The following is a 20,275-nucleotide window of genomic DNA, read 5'->3' as shown; positions in this document are numbered from 1 at the left end:
ATGAAGGAAATATTTGTGTTGGGAATAGAAAGACAGCTTCCCGGAAGTAGAGCAATATAATAGTAAATATTAGCAAAGGTTTTCTGTTATATAGACAAGATAGTCGAGTAATCGCTCTAACAATGGAAATACATGTCTTCAAAGGTTGAAGGGAGGAGGCGAAAAGGTTGGACCCTTCTAGGTAATAAGGTCAGATACGCATGTCAACAACGTGCAGAACTCTGATATAAAGTCGTTTTGTTGTTGAGATACCACGTGCGTTAGTTTATTCGTAACAATCGAACTCGAAACGTATATTTGATCAAATAAGCAATTACATTATTTTGATGAGCAAATTCAACACATTCAAAAGTTCCTCACTTTCGCGGTCTTGTTTTCATGGACATAATTTGGGCGGAGTAAACCCTCTCGCTTCGCTTCTTCCTCTCTAGTGTTAGCCGGCAACACCTAGCACTCCTAGGTGGATGCTACCGTACCGCCGCATGTTTTAGATATTCTAAATATTTTTCACCGGTACCAACTCGTAAGTTTCGACGAGCTAGAAGAAAAATGTCAGCAAGTGCGGTGTATGTGTTAGATCTTAAAGGCAAGGTAAGAGGAACTGAGATTAGTTCAGCCAGCTAAAGAGCTAACGTTAGCTAGCTTAATCTAACATGGTTCACATTAAAATGTTTACTAATGCATCACATAATTTGATGGCCAAATTACAACATACAGCTAGCTACTTTACATTCTAAGAAAAATATACAATAGTGAATTTGAGATGGCTAGCTTTTGATGTTGATACGGGACATTAATAATATGCATTGTAGCTAGTTACTTAGCTAGCAGCTACCCCACCCAGCTAGACTGGTATTGGGATCAGATTAGGATGGACTGGTTCAATGGATCACGTAATGTATTGTGGCTAAATTCTGCATGATTATGATAATGGTTGTGGTGGCCTTGTGAACAGTCTACTGCCTGACAAGAGCCCATACCATCCAAGGATGTCATCATGATCACCAACATTTGCCCCCATCCTAAGGCCTGTTTGAGAATGAGAACACACTTTATGTGAAGCCTCAAATGCATAGTCCAGTTAGACCCATGTAGATTTTTGTGTTCCATATCAAGACACTTGAAGATCTGAAAACATGATGCCATCAGGAGGCACATACCATGTAGGACGAGAGATGGCTAGAGAAGTAAGTTCCTGTTGATTTTGTTTCACCTCTCCAGGTTCTGGTCTGTCGTAACTACAGAGGAGATGTGGACATGTCAGAGATTGAACACTTTATGCCCATCCTCATGGACAGAGAGGAGGAGGGCAACTTATCCCCTATCCTGGCTCACGGAGGGGTCCGCTTCATGTGGATCAAACACAACAATCTGTACCGTATCCTTACTGCCACTTACTCAACCTCTCACACAGGGGATTAGAATGACTACTGCCTCAGTATTCCTTTTCCTTTCCAATATATGGTCCCCAATACAAATGGGAAATTTATTCCATATTTTGTTCTGGGTAAAAGGGAGAGTGATGGTTGGTTTGACTGCTCAGGTCAAATGACTACTTATCTCGCTGAGAGTTCAAGCAATGGATAGGTTCACTTCTTGCAAATTCCACTTGTAGTTCATTCTCAAACTGGCCACCTTTTTGACGGTAGATACAAGTCGACTTATGTTGAAAGCCCCACATAAACTTTTCACCTTAACAAATGTTCCATCAGTTGTAGCAACGTCTAAGAAAAATGCCTGTGTCTCCTTGGTCTTCTCTTTCCTCTACAAAATTATCCAGGTGAGTTACAATCTGTCTATAATGGTGTGTGCAGTAGTCTTATTTTCCAATAACCCATCGCTTTTACTGGTGGTTAACTGGTAAAAAATGTGTTGTATCTAGACTCAGCCTATTGTCTCTGCAGGTTTTCTCCGAGTATTTTAAAGAGTTGGAAGAGGAGAGTATCAGAGATAACTTTGTCATCATCTATGAGTTGATGGATGAGCTGATGGACTTTGGCTATCCTCAGACTACTGACAGCAAGATCCTTCAAGAGTGAGTATCCTATCTAGCCCTTATTCTGTCTACAAAACTCTCTCTGTACAAACCTATGTTTAGCTTCCATTAAACAGTTTAAAATTCCTCCAAGTTAAACATGATTTAATAATGTAGTAGTGACCTACAGTACTGTGTGTACAGTTTATCTTCCATTTCACCTAAACACCCAGTATGGCTGCAGACAGACAGTTCCTGTCATTGTTGTCCTGTCCTCTCACCAGGTCTGTCTCTGTTTGTTTGTAGGTACATCACCCAAGAGGGGCACAAGCTGGACACAGGGGGCCCGCGCCCTCCTGCCACCGTCACCAACGCTGTGTCCTGGAGGTCAGAGGGCATCAAGTACAGGAAGAATGAAGTCTTCCTGGATGTCATCGAGTCTGTTAATCTTCTGGTGCGGCGCCTTGTCACGTCGTGTTTTAAGTCTAACACTCTCCTCCCTCTAATACAGTCTTGGCTTGCAATGTTTATTATTTCTCTATGACCAAATTATTCAGTGTTTTATTGAAGTAATTTCAACCATTTTGAACGTAGACGCATGTCTGCAATTGTTGTAAACGGTTTGACACTTCTCCCCCTTTCTCTCCTCTGTGCAGGTCAGTGCTAACGGTAACGTGCTGCGCAGTGAGATCGTGGGCTCCATCAAGATGCGTGTGTTCTTGTCGGGGATGCCTGAGCTGCGTCTGGGCCTCAACGATAAAGTTCTGTTTGAGAACACTGGCCGTGAGTTCCTCTGCACTGTGTGTCAGTGTCACTGGATTGGTTACAGTTCAGTTAAAATACAAATGCACGTCAGATTTCAAAGCTGTTTCTGTCTGTATTCTCATCCCAAATTTTAAACACTAACGCGTGACTTAGCCTTTGGCTTAGAATTTCCCATCGACATCATTGTATGAGTTGCAAGGAAGTTGAAGTTGTGTGCTGTGCGCACATATTTCAAGTTAGGATTCAGCTCTTACCTCTAATCTATTTAAATTCCAAACAGAGCTTGTATTTTTCTCAGATAACTGTACTTGTACCAGGTACAATCCTTTCATGCCCTGACTCTCTCTGTCGCTGTGCTCACCACAGGAGGGAAGAGTAAATCAGTGGAGCTGGAGGACACGAAGTTCCACCAGTGTGTGCGTCTGTCCCGCTTTGAGAATGACCGCACCATCTCCTTCATTCCCCCCGATGGAGAGTTTGAGCTAATGTCCTACCGCCTCAACACACACGTGGGTATTGTATGAGAGAGAGAGAGAGAGGCCAGTTTCATTAGATGGGCTTGTCATTATGGGTCTGTGTTACAAAGATATGAAGTCTTAGACAAAACAAAAATAATTGTTCATGAAGCTTCTCCATCGAAAGGGCTTCTTCGTCCAAGACTAGGTTTAATCTCTGTCCAGGTAACCACCCCCTTTATGGGATGGGCGTGCAATTAGAAGTGTACAAGTTAAAGCTGGAATCCGTACTTGGTGAAACTGCCACGTCCGTTTTGCAATATTAAAACAATAAAGAAGTTACTTCATACAGCTAACACTGTTTATTCCCCTCGGGCATAGCACGTCATTGCACGAGCAGTAGAATAGCAGAGTATTTATTACAATTTTTTTACACTCCGTTTCATCAACTAAACAAAACCGATAGCAAATGCGCTGGGGCAGACAGTGACCCTCTTTCACCTTATGCAGATTTCCGCTTTAAGGAATTGCTATTTTAGTTATGCATATGAGATTATGACATGCCATTTTGCATGTACAGGAAAGACATGTCAATGCAGAAATGACCCTTTCGTTGTATTGATGAGTTGTTGTTTTTTAAGCCTATGAAATGTGTTGTCCCCAGGTGAAGCCCCTGATCTGGATAGAGTCTGTGATAGAGAAACACTCCCACAGCAGGATCGAGTACATGATCAAGGTAAACACCTTGACGTTACCCAGCAGCTAACAGTATGCTCTGGTATCAAATCAATAGTTGACCACAAAGCTATCGTAAATGCAAATAGCATGATCTTCAGAAATGCCATGTATTAGCCTCTCTGTTTGTGTCTAAGGCCAAGAGTCAGTTCAAGAGGCGCTCCACGGCCAACAACGTGGAGATCCACATTCCAGTTCCCACAGACGCAGACTCGCCCAAGTTCAAGACCACCGTGGGCAGTGTCAAGTGGATCCCAGAGAACAGTGAGGTTGTCTGGTCCATCAAGTCATTCCCGGTGAGCACAACAACACACTGGACTGCATGCTAGCGTAGACCATAGTTCTCAAAGTGCGGTTCTTTTGAGTGTCTGAACATCATAACCACAAAGATCTCAAGTGTCACTTAACTAACCTGGATACATTTATGTAAAAAAATCCACATTATCCTAAGTCTTGGTCTGTTTTGTCTTGTCCCAGGGGGGTAAGGAGTATCTGATGAGAGCCCACTTCGGTCTGCCAAGTGTGGAAGCAGAGGACAAGGAGGGGAAGCCCCCCATCAGTGTGAAGTTTGAGATCCCCTACTTCACTACCTCTGGCATCCAGGTGAGCATCCTCACTGCAGTACCTCTTCTATCCTCCAGGGGGTCTCTTGTTGCTGTTACTGGGAGACTGGGAATCACTCTAACACAGGATGGCGCTGTTGTAACGCGGGTGAGGTCTGGCTGCTCGCGCTGAGAACCTGAGATGTGCTTGAGATCGTGCTTGGTTTGCTGCTTCAAAGACTGGTGTCGGGTGTGTGCATGGTACTGTTGTAGGTAGAACTGCTGTGGTTTTTAATGCAGACCGTACAACAGACTGCCAGTCAACACAGGGAGAACAACGTCACCGTAGCGTTGGTCTGGCGGGTCTCTCTGTAACATATCTACACTAGAGAGTTAAGGTGTTGTTGACAAGCTACACTCAGAAGGATGTGCACACATTCAAATAGTTCTGCACCGGTACTGTATTGCCAGCATCAGGCAACTGGCGAAAAATAAACTGCTCCACACACTTTATTTCATTTAACTAGGCAAGTCAGTTAAGAACACATTCTTATTTTACAATGACGGCTAACCCGGACGACGCTGGGCCGATTGTGCGCCGCCCTATGGGACTCCCGATCACGGCCAGGATCGGACCAGGGTCTGTAGTGACGCCTCTAGCACTGAGATGCAGTGCCTTAGACCGCTGCGCCACTCAGGAGCACCAAAAACTCACTGCTTTTAAGACTTACTTTGTTTTGCTCTGTTTTATTGCGATGTTGTTTCTACCCATTATACTCAGACCGAATGGTCAATAGGTATTAGATGGGCTGGTTAAGATGAGAACAGTTAGGGGCAGAGTACCAGTGTGCAGGTCCTTATTTAAGTCGGGCAGTGTTCTGGATCAGTGTCAAGCTCTCCCTGTCAGGCCTCTGCTTCCAGATCTGACACCAGGGAAATGACATCAGAGCCCAGAGAATCAAAGGAAAGCCTTTTTGTTGCCTCAGTGTGGGGTTTGCTCGCCTCGGGTCTTTGTTTCCTGGTGAAAAACGAGCATGGCCAACTTATTATGGAGATGCACAACCTCACATCAGCACTAAAACAAACCATTTGCGTCTCCATACAGGAATACAAAGCTATGAAGTCAACGCATTACACCATTGTAGGGATTAACATGGGTAAACGGGGTCCTGGGACTGTCCCTGGAACACTCTTCACATTACCCCCCCCCCCCCAATAAAATGACAAGACCTGGGAAATTACATTTGTCCTTAGTGGAATTGATGCAATTCCACAAAATACATGACATGTGTAGCAGCAGATTAGCAAAAAATTAAATAGCACATTATCCAAACAGGTTGTTGCATGGAAGCCTTGAGTCTAGGATATTTACTTCCCACAAAGTCACCATAAATTCAAAGCACACGCATAATTGACACTGCCGGACTGCACACGCGACCCGACTGCAGTTAGTAAACCCTACAGGAAACCCCTACAGTACAGCCTAGGAAAAGATTTGTGCCTCTTTGAGCTGTCATTGTGACTTCAGACAGTCACACATTTGATAGGCCCCTATGCACAATACACTACATCTGTCAGTCTTGAAGCCCGAGGGGAAATCTTCTCCTGGCATAGAGCCTCGGCTATTCTTCAATCCCACTGAAACCCCGAATCCTTACTCCAGTCTCGCGTGAAAAATCCTAACTTTATTCTGTGATCCATAGGTTGCATTATCGAAGCACGTCTTGTGCCTATGCATGTCAAAATACATCTATAACATTTCCCCTGCTTTTCTCCTACTTGCTGCCCATCTGAGAGCTTCGGTTGAGAATGTGTGATCAACAAACAGTGTGAGTGTATATATGAATGTTATTTTTTTAAACAGAGTTTGTCCCTGTTAAGATATCTTTTTAAAACATTTCCTCTCTTCATCTCCCCGTTATTCATGAGCTGATCTGCTGTCTGTATAATCATCAACTCCATTTTGCCAAATGTAGGAGAGATTCTGTCATTCGTTAGATGTTATCTAGCAAGCTTAGCAACTTTGTTCATTTGACTTTTGTTTGTATGGTTCGACAACTCTGTACTCTCGGTGCGTCCTGAGTGCACTCTTTGTTGAGATGACCCACTGCTGAAATGCACTGAATTGAGGAACATGATAATGGCCTGTTTTGCAATTCACAGCAATGTCATTGGCGATCAAAGATAGTTACTCAATCATTACTAAATATCAGTTTCATTTGCTCTGAAATCTTTACATAGTGGCGCTGACAAGGTGTCGCAACGTCCCTCTTATTTGGGGAGAACCCAGGCATTTTCACCATATCTTGGTTTTAAACACTTTAAACGGGCACTTTGTGGACTCCAGAAAGAATAGCTACTCCTTCTGCAAAACGAATAAACAAAAACCTCAGATTTTCGCAGTATTTCCCAGGATTCTCGGGATGAATATGAATTATCTTCTGGAAAATCTTAATCCCAATACCATTGTGCTGCAGCGCTGTGTTTTTGAGCTGTACCAGCAGAACATTTTCAGCATTAGTAACAATCTAGCTTAGATTTTCAAGTTTGCCTAGGGACATCTCCTCTAACCTCCCATGCATTTGGGCTAAACACAAATTAGGCACTTTGGGAGTGCAGGGAATTGGTTATTAAAGTTGAGTTAAGAGTCAGTAAAGCAGAAGAAACTCAAGCCTGTTATCTACACCTCCATTGTGTCGTATTGTAAATGTGCCATGCTAGCTCACACTGGTGACATCAGGTCACATTGCTGGAAACCCGCATTGGTGTCTAGTGGTTACCTCACCTTCCATAGCAGGTTTATGTGTGCGTTGGGCTGGTTTCCTTTCCTTTTGTACGAGCGTATGACATGTGTTCACAAGGCCTCTTGTCTTGCCAATAGAGCCACAGGATATGTTACCTGGTGTCTCTCTCAATTTACCCTCTATGTAAATTCACTATCAAACTGTTTTAATAAATGAGACAATCTGTCCAATATTTTTCAAAGGAAGTTATATTTTTCTATACCCAAATGTTAGAGCCAAACATGCTCTGCTAAATTAGAGCTTTTCTCAGTTTTTGGTGTCATTCCCATATCAATATTCTGCAGTGGCGTCCCACACAGAATTGAAAGGCAGAGGATTAAATTACACTTTGCTTGAAACTCTCTGGAAATGAGGATGTTTTGGCACTAATGGAAAATGAGGGATTTCATAATCCAATAGCGGGACTGAGAGACATTCAGTGTCTTCCTGTTGTAGTGTTCTACCAGAGAATTTTCTCCGAAAGGTTTCATCATCACTACAAGATGCACTCGTAACAGCCACACTTATTTAACCCTAGTGGTGGCACCTTGAGGAAAGGGTTGCTTGTAAACCGAAGCCCCTCAAAATAACTCACTCAACCAGAGATCAATGGAGCCTTCATCAGAGATGCTACTTTTAGCTACTGGAAGCTACTATTTAGGGGTTTTGATGGGGAGCTATTTTGTGGCCCTGGCTGACCCCAAGGTCGCTACGCTGGTGTTCCAGGGCCTCTTGAACTGTGCAGAGCCCCTGTGGCCACTCCAACGGAGCCCACCACACGCCACCAAGGATCTCTGCTAGCATTGAGGGAACATTAATGCAGCCTGGGCTTTATTACAGGGAGTACGCCACTTACTGCTCAGTGTGTGTGTCTGTGGGTGCGTGCCTCTGCATATGCCTGGCTGCATGTGTGACCATGTGTTTGCACACTCACGCTCTCCACGCTACCCGGTCTCTCGCACACGACACACAGCACCAAGGGGGAAAAAAGGAACCACATCATCAACTCCTTGATTAGACAGCGTGGTATATCAAAGTGGTGTTTTACCCCACCGCCAACCAGCCAGGCCTACAGGCAGATGTGCATTAAGCCCCCCAGCCATATCCAGCCATATCCCATCTGAGGTAGAAAAGGGAAGTTTACCACCAGAGCGGTTTGGGCTGCTCCAGAGGCATAGGCTGCTGGGTTTCTTTATAGCCTGCTGATGGTAGGGGGGGGAAGCCACATCAGGGCTCATCTGTCCCCCTCCAGGGGATAATTACAGCCAGGTTCCCCCTCCCCTCAGACACAGTGGCGTGGCCTGCCAGCCTCTCGGAGAGATGTACTCCATATAGGCCTAGTCAACCACCAGAACAGAACGCTTGGCCAACTGCAAAGTACTCATGTACTGCATTACAGTAAATATATCATAGTCTGTATTGTGTACTGAATAAAAAAAATAAACTGGTACTGTGTATGAAGATAACTGTATTTGGCACAGACATCATCACAGAAATTCTGGTGTGGTATCAATTTCATATGCGATTTGATGGATGTGCCTCTGTGGTAATTTTTGTAAGCACATGATCATTTGATCTTCATTTAATGTAAACAAACTGTTCTTCCTGTTATAAACAGAAATTATCAGACGTCTATCAGTAGTTAGTAGAACTGTCCCGTGGGCCTAGTTATTTCAAAAGAGAACTTCAAAAACAAGTTGTTTGTTGGACCCTGGTTGACGGATTCGTTGCCTAGTTCCGCTTGAACGTTCATTGAAGCGCTGATCAAATCAAATCAAATGGCTGTTGAAAAGGTCAACTGTCTTCCAGATAGCCTGGAGAAACCGCTTGTTCTCAACAACTACTGTCTGGTATTCGCATTCTCTAACATCTCAGAGAAACCTAAACACTGAGGACACAGTCATCCCCAAGATAAATCTGCTCTATTTCAAGAGAGTGTCCTTTTTTAAAATATGGCATTCTTAGCTTGGTCCGACTGTGCCCCAGACTTTGGAACGAATGTGTGCGAATGTTTGTGCCTGCTTTGGCCTTACAGTAGTTTAGAACAACAAACATCTAAATTTGTAAGGCACCAGACTACTTAGACACAGAGTAGTAGGCTACACCTCGATTTAGCTGCATTCATTACAGCATTACGTCGGCCAACCTTGTTACGGTCTGTGACTAACTGGTAGTGTAGGAATAAGAAGCTACCAATTTCACCACCGGCAGTGTAGAGTTGTAGACGGGGAAACTAATGTTGGAGACTTCGGGACGAGAAAAATGCTCTGTCCTTGTTTCACCCCATGGCTACTATTCCTGCATCTCTTTTGATCAAGGCTATTTCTCACTACGACTTATAAACCATAGAAACTATGAAATATTGAATTGGCTCAGTTAGCATATCACTTTTAGCCAAGACAGGAGACTTAGGTTAGCATGATTCTGGCTGATAAAAGTGTGGATGTATAAATGTAGGCCAGATGTAATGGATGTGTTGGACAAAAACATCATTTATAATCTTTAGTGATTATGTATGAGGTGATCGCATAGTTGAGGGTCGCTAGTGAATGTCAACATAACCACCAGGCCATTCTGATGGTCCTTGGTGGCTTGCTTTGACCTGCTAGCAACCCTGTTCTGCCAATGACAGTCACTAGACTTAACTGATGTTAGCCTTGACCTGCCAGCACTGAGATCCTCCTATTCTCACAATGTCTAGACTGCAGACACACACACACACACACACACACACACACACACAGCTCTCAGACCGTTCAGACAGTCCTCCTCCTATATGCAAATAGCCATATTCATTGTGTATTGGCCGTATGATCTGCTTCGAACACCCTTTTAGATTTTAAATCACACTTGAAATAGGCGTTGTTGCGCCTAAATGGGAGGCGATTTCTACAGCTCACAGTCCAAATACAGCGCTAGTCTGATATGGATAATGTCGGTCAGCAGACAGATTTACCTCTGTGGAGTAAATGATGTGTTTGTATCCAACTAGGTTGCCTTTGCACCAGAATGCGGGATTGTAGCCTTTTGTTGTTGTCAAGGGACGCAACAGCCCCCTCTCTGTGAAGCTGTTTGTTTCCTGTTATGAGAAGAACCGCCTTGTGTGTCTTGGAGGCAGGTTGTGTCCTGGCACTGGCAGTGTTCACACCTTTTCTGAGAGGAAGATGAAGGATGTTTTTTTGGGTGGCCGACTGCATGCCTTTTGCATCTTCATCAGGACCCCCAGACAGACGGGCCCCACACCCAGAGGTGTTTGTTGAGGAGCCTGTTAGGGCCGGTGTCCTGTTGTAGCATGGGTTTCTTCATTACAGCCCAGTTATGATTTATGGTACCCTTGTTGTAAAGTGTTTCACTCCCTAAAGTGTTTCACTCCCTAAAGCAAAAACTATCATCTTTCCCATATGGTGTTGATAAAAAGCTCAGTATTTATGTGAAGAGAGCTGGGCTGCGGTGTGGTGTGCTGTGGCCATTTACACATTGTCAAATCTGTCTGTCAGTGTAATTCTCTGGGCGGTTATTGCAAGTGTTTTATCCTATGGAAGATTTAAGGCTTAATCCCCCGCTCTCTTGTTCTGTTAGGATCTCTGAATGCCTTAATGTTCTCCTCGTTTCAACGAAAGCCCAGCCATGAAACAATAGGGAACTGTTTTACGATGGGGTAATATGAAGCTCAATCCACTGATAAGCTCACCACAGAGATAAGTATGTTAATTTACGCTGTTTGTTTTATAGGCCTCAGTGTAAATAATGAGATTTTAATGACCATAGTAAGTTAACTCCCTGTCATGCGTTCTGCTTACTATCAAAGTTTTCTCGTGTGACATGGCTCAATTTGGTAAATTCAGTTATGTAATATTATGCAATATGTGTGCCCTTGGTGGGTCTTGTTCAATAGGTTGTAGTTTCACAAGAAGGGCAAGTGAAGAATTTATGACATTTCACATAGGATTGGGAAGTGCCAGTTCCCTAATTTAGTATTAATATCTAAAAGTTTCTTAACCACCAGCTCGTTTCTCTCTTGAATGTGAGAGAAGTTCCCATCATCTACAGACATTGGCTTTGTTTGCAGGGCATGTATGACCTTATGGGTGGAACTTGGCATTGTTAAAGTTAGTATTTTAAGTGAATATAAAAATAATCTTCCTTGTAAAAACAACACAGTATCATGTATAGTTAACCCTATTTTGTTATGTTCAATGTATTTTACTTGACTGGTTTTCCAAACAGGCTCAGAATGACATGAAATGCACTGAGTGTACAAAACATTAGGAACACCCCTTTTACCTTCAGAACAGCCTCAATTTGTCGGGGTATGGACTCTACAAGGCGTTGAAAGTGTTCCACAGGGATGCTGGCCCATGTTGACTCCAAGGCTTCCCACAGTTGTGTCAAGTTGGCTGGATGTCCTTTGGGTGGTGGACCATCTTTGATACACACGGGAGAGTGAAAAACCCAGCAGCGTTGCAGTTCTTGACACAAACCGGTGCGACTGGCACCTACTACCATACTCCGTTCAAAGACACTTAGATATTTTGTTTTGCCCATTCACCCTCTGAATGGCACACATACACAATCCATGTCTCAAGGCGTAAACAGCCTTCTTTAACCCGTCTCCTTCCCTTCAATCACATTGATTTTGAAGTGGATTTAACAAGTGACCTCAATAAGGGATTATAACTTTCACATGGTCAGTCTATGTCATGGAAAGAGCAGGTAGCTCCTAATGTTTTGTCCACTCAGCGTATGTACTCTATAGAATTTGACTCTGCTTCCTCCCTTTAGTCACTGTTTGTGCTAGGTGTGACGATGGACAGGTTTCGTGATGTTTGCTCACTCTTGTTTTTTAGGTGCGTTATCTGAAGATCATTGAGAAGAGTGGCTACCAGGCTCTGCCATGGGTTCGATACATCACACAGAACGGAGGTAAGTCTCAAACTAGACATTCACACCCTTCTCACCAAACCTCCCAATGAAGACTGATCCTCAACCCACCATACTGTAATAATGATCTCTCGTTATCCCAGCCACCAAACATCTGCATATGAAACGCACTGTCATCTGCCATCAATCCTATGTGTTGAACTATGCATGTCTGAACTGCCACGTGTCTCTGCTCCTGTACTCTGGCGCTTCTGCTTCTGGGTGGGCCCCCCACGTTGCTCTGTTGCCCCTCACATAAATGTTTGGGCTTTTACTGGTTTCAATAGTTTTAGTAATTGCAGCACTGAATGTTGCTTCAGGGACCGTTTTGCCCTGCCTAGGAATAAGTCTAGGGGGACACTGCTACCAAGTGGTCTGTAACATCCTTCACTGGATTTCCCCCTGCTTCATGCAGTGCTGTGTGGTTCTATTATCTCCCCTCTACTGTGTGCCATGTTGTAAGGCTCTACAGTACAGTCTGCAGTCCGTCTCTCTCCAGGCCTCTCTTCCTGATCAGGTTATCTGTGCAGGTGGTCTGAGACAGGGGCCCCTCCCCTCCCGACTCTAATTGGCAGGAAGGAAGCATCCGGGAAACAGCGTTGTTCTTGGCGGCCGCTGGCCAGCTGTCGTACTGTACTACACCCCAACTAATGTCTGTCTTACTTATACACCGGCCCCCGCAGAGCCAACCAACATATTCATTACCTCCGATATCAACCAGAGGAAGGCATTCGTCTCCGCCGACTGTTTGTTTTGATACTTTGTCAATCGGGGGTTGAATCTTTTGTTCCGAGCAGTCTTTGGTGTCTGCGCCGACTACAGGTCCTGGTTTTGTTGTTGTGTGGCTTGAAGATGCAGCAGAAGTCTAGCTTCGCTCAAATCGGAATCGCCGATCCTGATGGAATTCATGTCAATATTTTCACTACAATAAAAGTAGATTCAACGGACAAGAAACGGTATCTCCAGTGATCCAGTCTCACCAGAAAGTATCATGATATTTGACAATATGAGTCCCGGGAATTCTACGGCTCCATTTTGTCTCAGTCCCCTCTGACACAGATGAGTTCCACCTTCATTGTCTGCGAGGAGAGCGAAAGCCAACACATGCTGAAGCGGTTATGAATGATGCTGCAACGCTGACATTGATACTATCTTTTGAAAAAGAGTGAAAAAAGGGAAGAAAAACAGGAGGGGGGGGGGGGGGGGGCTCTGAGGTCCCAGAGTACTGAGAGAACCTGCTAGTGTAGCTTGGGGGGGAGGGCGGGCCGGGGAGAGGCTTTTGCCAAACGATGGTGACCTATCCAGTTTGGGGTTAGCGGATGACGAATGTAGGCAGCCCACAGGGACTCCGTGTGCACGCCCTTGCTCTTAAATGTTTATCTTACCTTTTGTCTCGGGGGTTATTGCCAGTGCATTTAGCCAAGGAATGATTTAGGAATGCACATGTGAGTAGGGAAATTCAAGGCTGCTGAAACTGAAAGCATACTTTTTCCATCGCCACTCACAATGTTTCTGATAGGATCTAATTAAACAGGGACCTGTGGGTCTGTTGAATTACTTGTCTTGGGTATGGGTGATAGATCTCATACTGGGGAGGTTAGACCTTAACGTGGGTGGATCGCTGAATACTTACAGTAGATGTACTGTATATAGACTGAGTTCTTTAGTTGACACAGATATAAAAAATGTGAGAACGGTGCCATCATGCTGCACTGTTGTATCTCACTAAAAGGGAAGGTGTAGATCCCCATTTCCATACGTCTGTATTTGTTATGTTCATGTGTGGTGTGTTCCGCTTAGGGTTAAACAAATACTACACCTTTTTGTTTATTTGTGTTAATGCCCCTAACTTTAATTTAAAAAAAAACAAATCCAACTTTATTATCACTCATCAACCCTGTTATTAAACAGATTTAAGTTGACATGTTATGGAAGCTGTCAGGGCAATTAAACAACACAGATCACAACGGTGCAATTACAAACTAGGTGTGAAGACAAGATATCTCATGTATGCTACCTCACGTGCTCTGGCCACTGCCAAGTTTTACTTCCACGTTCACCCCCAAGGCCCCAACTGAATAGCCAATGCCACCTGAACTGACTGCTTGCATCATCCCGACGAGCTCTGGGTTTTGGTGGCCAAACTGGTCACCAGTTTCCAGACTGATTCCTTGCCAGTGCCCCACCGCAGACTTCCACCGCACCACCATTTTGGGTCTTTTTTTCACTTCCTATGTAATTTTGTTGATCAAAAGAGCTGCAACGTTAGCGGAAAGATGTCCCGAGCCTTAACTGACGATTCAATCTTCATGAGGTTGATTTCATTAAAAGAGCTGAAATGTAATTAGGCATCCTTAATATTAAGCGTGGTACCCTGTGTGGTTTTATTAACTTCATCTATTAACGTTTACACCTTCAAAGGGGAAGGTCAATAATTCCATTCTATGTTTAGGTGACATCTCACTGTTATCAAACAATGAAAGACAAATTACTTCAAATTCCACATTTCATATCACTTTTAAAGAGGACCAGTGTTCTTTTATGGGGAAGCGATACACGACACCGTACAGCTCTAGAAATAAAGCACTGGCCTTAACCCAACTAGAGGCCTTGATGCCTTTGGCAGCCTGACAGTTTCTTCAGGCTGAATGAAAAGCCTTGTCCTATTTGCAGAGCGCCCTTGGGGCCTTGATGTGGCTGTAGGTCCTGATTGGCATATTGGTGGCGGTGAGGTCACAGACTGGGCTGTCGTTGAAGACTGGTGGAAAGTGTAGGAGTGGTGTGACAGGGTAATGCCACCCCCAAGGACCTGTGGCTTTACCCCTGCACCGACAAACAGTTTGTTGTGGACCACGGAGAGCCAATGGCACCTCATCTGCGTGTCCCTGTGTGTGACTGTGCCATGGCCAGGAGCCTGAGTCAGCAAAGCCACGCGTTGGCTCCGTCTCCGCAAGAAGAACTGTGTGCGCGTGCATTTCTGGGGAGAGGGGCGCATGGGACCAAATTAGAGACCTCCCATAAGCGTGCAGTAAAGGTCTGTAAACACAGCCTATCAATTACCACAGCCAAAGTAGTCCTGAAGACTTAAGTTGTCTTATTCTACCCCTTTAATGTTCTCCTCACTCAAAAGCCATATAGGAAACCAGCATGTGTTTGATGGTTAAGAGGACAGTCATTTTCAAGGAGGCTTGGGGGGGGGAATAAGCCACCAGACCCATTGTCTAGCCCGTGGCATGTGCACGCTACAATTAAAAATAGTTCTCCAGGCGAGTCGGAGTAATTTAGACTGCAGTGTAGACTGGATTCAAGAGTTCCGTTTTAAGTCTCATATTTTGTAAGAAATGTCATATTGCAGAGAAGTAGTATTTAGAAGTTTATTAGGTCTGTTAAAGTTGTTTTGAAGGGGTCAAAAGTATTTTTTAGTTTTATTCACATGAAAACATTCTGTCAAACTAACAATATGAATAGGCACATTTAGAAAGCAAACCGTCACATTTTACTGAAGTAAACATGTTATGATATTTAAAGCGTGTGTGTGTGTGTGTGGGTGTCTGTTAGACACTTCATAACTACCAAATTTGACACGTCATTTCTCGAACCACTGTAACATGTTAAAGGATTTACAAATGTCAATAGTGCGTTTCAAACCCACGTCACGTAACAATACTATTGGGCTCAGTTCACCATTGTTCCAAGTGCCTCTGGTTCCCCCTAGCAACCACAAAAACACTGCTCCACCGTAGGCTTTGCACTTAATTGCTCTTAAAGCAGATATGATTTAAGGCAAATGAAAACCAGATACGCTGGGCTTATGGGGCAAGCGGTTTCATCACTCCATATCTAACGTTCCACACACCACACTGTTTCCATAACAAACTGTGTTTTTATTATTGTTATCATTACAGAAATTGAGGCTGTGTTCTTTAGGCTAAAGAGTGTGATTTTGGAGCGGTTTCCACGAACAGACGGTACTGATCTTGTTAAATCCGGCCCACGCTGCGTGCATGCCCTCGTCGCAAAAGTGAATTCACACAGTCCACACACACATGCATACTGTACATACACACACAAACAAGTACACAATCTGGTGTGTGTGTGTGTGTGTGTGTGTGTGTGTGTGTGTGTGTGTGTGTGTGTGTGTGTGTGTGTGTGTGTGTGTGTGTGTGTGTGTGTGTGTGTGTGTGTGTGTGTGTGAGAGAGAGGGAGTGCGGATGTCATGCTCACCTCTACTCAAAAGTCAGATTCCTGAACAGATAAGCAGTCAGAATTTGGCTTGAGTGAAGAAACCAAACTCCACACAGCTGTGTGCTTCCCATTGTAAATGTATGTGCATTTAAGATGTTTATTTACGAGTCATGCTGCCAAGCATAGCACCAGAGGAACTTAACATCTCCTTACAAACACACAGTCTTTGGTCTGAGGGAACTAAAATAAGGACACTTATCCTTGAGCTGGTTCTGCTGGTTTTAACAAGAGTTTTCTCGTCTTATTGTCTTCCTTCTGTTAGTTTTATAATGGGTGGAGCCAACTCCCACAAGACGAATCACATTTTATTTAGTTTGGCTCTTGGAGTAATATTAAAACGTTAATGAATTGTGTGTTTTGAGGTTAAGATGGAAGGGTAGGGAAAGGACTTCTCTGTAAGCATTCGCTTAGCCTTTATGGCCAAACCGATGTTTCTAGATCAGTCAATATTCATGTATGACTGTCAGCCAAATGGATGTTTACTAATGAGTTCACGAATTGTTTAATTCTTTTCTTTCTCCAGATTACCAGCTCCGAACCCAATAGAAGCTGCAGCAGAGGAAGGAAGGACCCATATTTCCAGGATGTATAACTACCTATAGTCCTATGTCATGGACCGTTGTTGTCAACTGTTCTTTTTGTTTTCATTTCCATCTTAAAGTTTAGTTGAAATGTAGTGCCATAATACATATGATACTCCTCTGAAAATTCAGAATCTAGGCTTTTATTTGGTTACAGTTGTATTCCAAAAGCAGTAAAATGCACAATATCTCTAGAGTTACTCAAAGGTAGGTCAGTTGCAAATAATAAATACAGTTGTTGATACTTTACTTCCCTGTGGTCTAGCGTTCCAAGCTGCTGTCTCCAGATCACATATACCGCTGCAGCATGGGTTTGAATCTGTACCACTGCTATTTTCTCTCTCTTCTGTCCTTCCCCTCTATCCTGTCCACTAAAAACTGAATTAAGTGAGTGGGACTGACACTCCTTTAAAAAAATAAAAAAGGTACTTCTCCTTTTTCCATCTAAATTACATGCATGAAGATTTTATTTCATAGGTCAATTTCAGGTGTTGTGTGACCAACACAGTACAGTGTTAAAAGAAAATGTGAATTGACAAACAGCTTTCTTAATTTCTCTGTTCCATTTACTTGGTGATAGCCTGACTCAAGGCTGGAAAAAGCTCTTCAATATATATTGTTTGTGTGGCATCAGTCTGTGTGGCTGTTATGATGAGATAGGGTGCATTGGTACATTCATGCAGATCAAAGTGAGCACTTAAAATAGACAAATTGTAATAAAATATCTGCCACATTAGTTTTTATGTTTGTGTCATCACTCCAAAGTTACAGTTCCTTTATGCCACCATTACCCCTATTAAGAATAAAATCCTGAATGCTTATTAAGGATGTATTATTTGCTCATTAAAAACTATAACAGTGTTTTCATTTGACATTTTGATCTTTTCATTTGTTTTTGGGTTTCTTATCCTCACATTGGTCAGTGGAAATAACATGACTGACGTGACTTTAAAAAAAAAGGTGGAGAACAAGTTCTCATTTACAACCTGGCCAAGATAAAGCAAAGCAGTGCGACATAAACAACAACACAGAGTTACACATAAACGTACAGTCAATAAAACCATAGAAAAATCTATGTACAGTGTGTGCAAATGTAGAAGAGTAGGGAGGTAAGGCAATAAATAGGAAATGAGGCGAAATAATTACAATTTAGTATTAACACTGAAGCCTTTTAAACAGCTTGGAAAATTCCAGAAAATGATGTAATGGCTTTAGAAGCTTCTGATAGGCTAATTGACATAATTTGAGTCAATTGGAGGTGTACCTGTGGATGTATTTCATGGTCTACCTTCAAACTCAGTGCCTCTGCTTGACATCATGGGAAAATCAAAAGAAATCAGCGAAGACCTCAGAAAAATAATTGTAGACCTCCACAAGTCTGGTTCGTCCTTGGGAGCAATTTCTAAACGCCTGGAAGTACCACGTTCATCTGTACAAACAATAGTACGCAAGTATAAACACCATGGGACCACGCAGTCATCATATCGCTCAGGAAGGAGACACGTTCTGTCTCTTAGAGATGAACGTACTTTGGTATGAAAAGTGCAAATCAATCCCAGAACATCAGCAAAGGACCTTGTGAAGATGCTGGAGTAAACAGGTACAAAAGTATCTATATCCAAAGTAAAACAAGTCCTATATCGACATAACCTGAAAGGCCGCTCAGCAAGGAAGAAGCCACTGCTCCAAAACCGCCATAAAAAAGCCAGACTATGATTTGCAACTGCACATGGGGACAAAGATCGTACTTTTTGGAGAAATGTCCTCTGGTCTGATGAAACACAAATAGAACTGTTTTGGCCATAATGACCATCATTATGTTTGGATGAAAAAGGGGGAGGCTTGCAAGCTGAAGAACACCATCCCAACCGTGAAGCACGGGGGTGGCAGCATCATGTTGTGGGGGTGCTTTGCTGCCAGAGGGACTGGTGCACTTCACAAAATAGATGGCATCATGAGGTAGGAAAATTATGTGGATATATTGAAGCAACATCTCAAGACATCAGTCAGGAAGTTTGGTCGCAAATGGGTCTTCAAAATCGACAATGACCCCAAGCATACTTCCAAAGTTGTGGCAAAATGGCTTAAGGACAACAAAGTCAAGGTATTGGAGTGGCCATCACAAAGCCCTGACCGCAATCCTATAGAAAATTTGTGGGCAGAACTGAAAAAGTGTGTGCGAGCAAGTAGGCCTACAAACCTGACTCAGTTACACCAGCTCTGTCAGAAGGAATGGGCCAAAATTCACCCAACTTATTGTGGGAAGCTTGTGGAAGGCTACCCTAAACATGTGACCCAAGTTAAGCAATTTAAAGGCAATGCTACCAAATACTAATTGAGTGTATGTAAACCTCTGACCCACTGGGAATGTGATGAAAGAAAAACGAGCTGAAATAAATCATTCTCTCTACTACTATTCTGACATTTCACATTCTTAAAATAAAGTGGTGATCCTAACTGACCCAAGGCAGGGAATTTTTACTAGGATTAAATGTCAGGAGTTGTGAAAACTGAGTTTAAATGTAGTTGGCTAAGGTGTATGTAAACATCCGACTTCAACTGTAGATGACCTGGAGCCAGTGGGTTTGGCGACTTAAGCTAGCTATTAAATGGTTATACATGTACACTCACCCTATTCATGAAAATGTATCGCTCAGTCATGTGGCTGTGGCTTGTTATATAAAGCAGGCAGAGAAGCATTCAATAACGGTTCGATTGAAAAATGACTGACATAAGCGACTTTGAAAGTGGTATGGTTAGGGCTGTGGCGGTCACAAAAGTTCGTCGGCCGGTGATTGTCAAGCAAATAACTGCCGGTCTCACGGTAATTGACCGTTTATTATCATAAACACATTTAGCTTCTCCTTGCTTCTACACATAGCCTACAAGCCACTGATGCAGACATTTAGAAACATCTTCATTTAAAAAAGTATATTAAATCCATGTAATATAGCCTACTCTTTCACAATAAATCCATAATTTCTTTTAGACAGGTCTAAAGAAACATGATATGAAGAAAATGTAATCTTACTTCAGAAGAACAGAATAGCGTAGTTGTCCTTATGTTAGGCCCTGATCTGGCTATGCCATATGGCTGTGGGCTACACTGTTCATTTAGCAGACAAGATTTGCTTATAATTCCGTGTCATTATTTTATAGTATGAAGAATGCAATTGTACAATGCTGAATAAAATAGGATATTTTCTCCAAACGATTTGAGGCAGTGCGCAAACGCGGCTATTCCAGGTTGAGCGGTTAATTAACAAAGAAATAG

The 20,275-nt window shown here is 43.1% G+C and overlaps 1 protein-coding gene across 1 annotated transcript; it reads left to right on the top strand.

Annotated features, from left to right (window-relative positions):
* Nucleotides 1-222: 222 nt before the first annotated feature.
* Nucleotides 223-17,873, top strand: LOC106613688 (AP-1 complex subunit mu-1). The gene is made up of 12 exons (XM_014216216.2): nucleotides 223-591; nucleotides 1,222-1,378; nucleotides 1,713-1,780; nucleotides 1,905-2,035; nucleotides 2,282-2,429; nucleotides 2,632-2,758; nucleotides 3,107-3,249; nucleotides 3,860-3,931; nucleotides 4,068-4,226; nucleotides 4,408-4,533; nucleotides 12,103-12,178; nucleotides 16,944-17,873. Exons 1-12 carry the CDS (start codon nucleotides 550-552, stop codon nucleotides 16,964-16,966), a joined length of 1,272 nt encoding a protein of 423 aa, XP_014071691.1. The 5' UTR covers nucleotides 223-549; the 3' UTR covers nucleotides 16,967-17,873.
* Nucleotides 17,874-20,275: the final 2,402 nt, after the last annotated feature.

This window comes from Salmo salar, chromosome ssa10 (genome assembly GCF_905237065.1).
Source record: "Salmo salar chromosome ssa10, Ssal_v3.1, whole genome shotgun sequence".
NCBI lineage: Eukaryota > Metazoa > Chordata > Actinopteri > Salmoniformes > Salmonidae > Salmo > Salmo salar.
The sequence above is the reverse complement of the archived record's forward strand: the minus strand, read 5'-3'. Positions and strand labels throughout refer to the sequence as shown.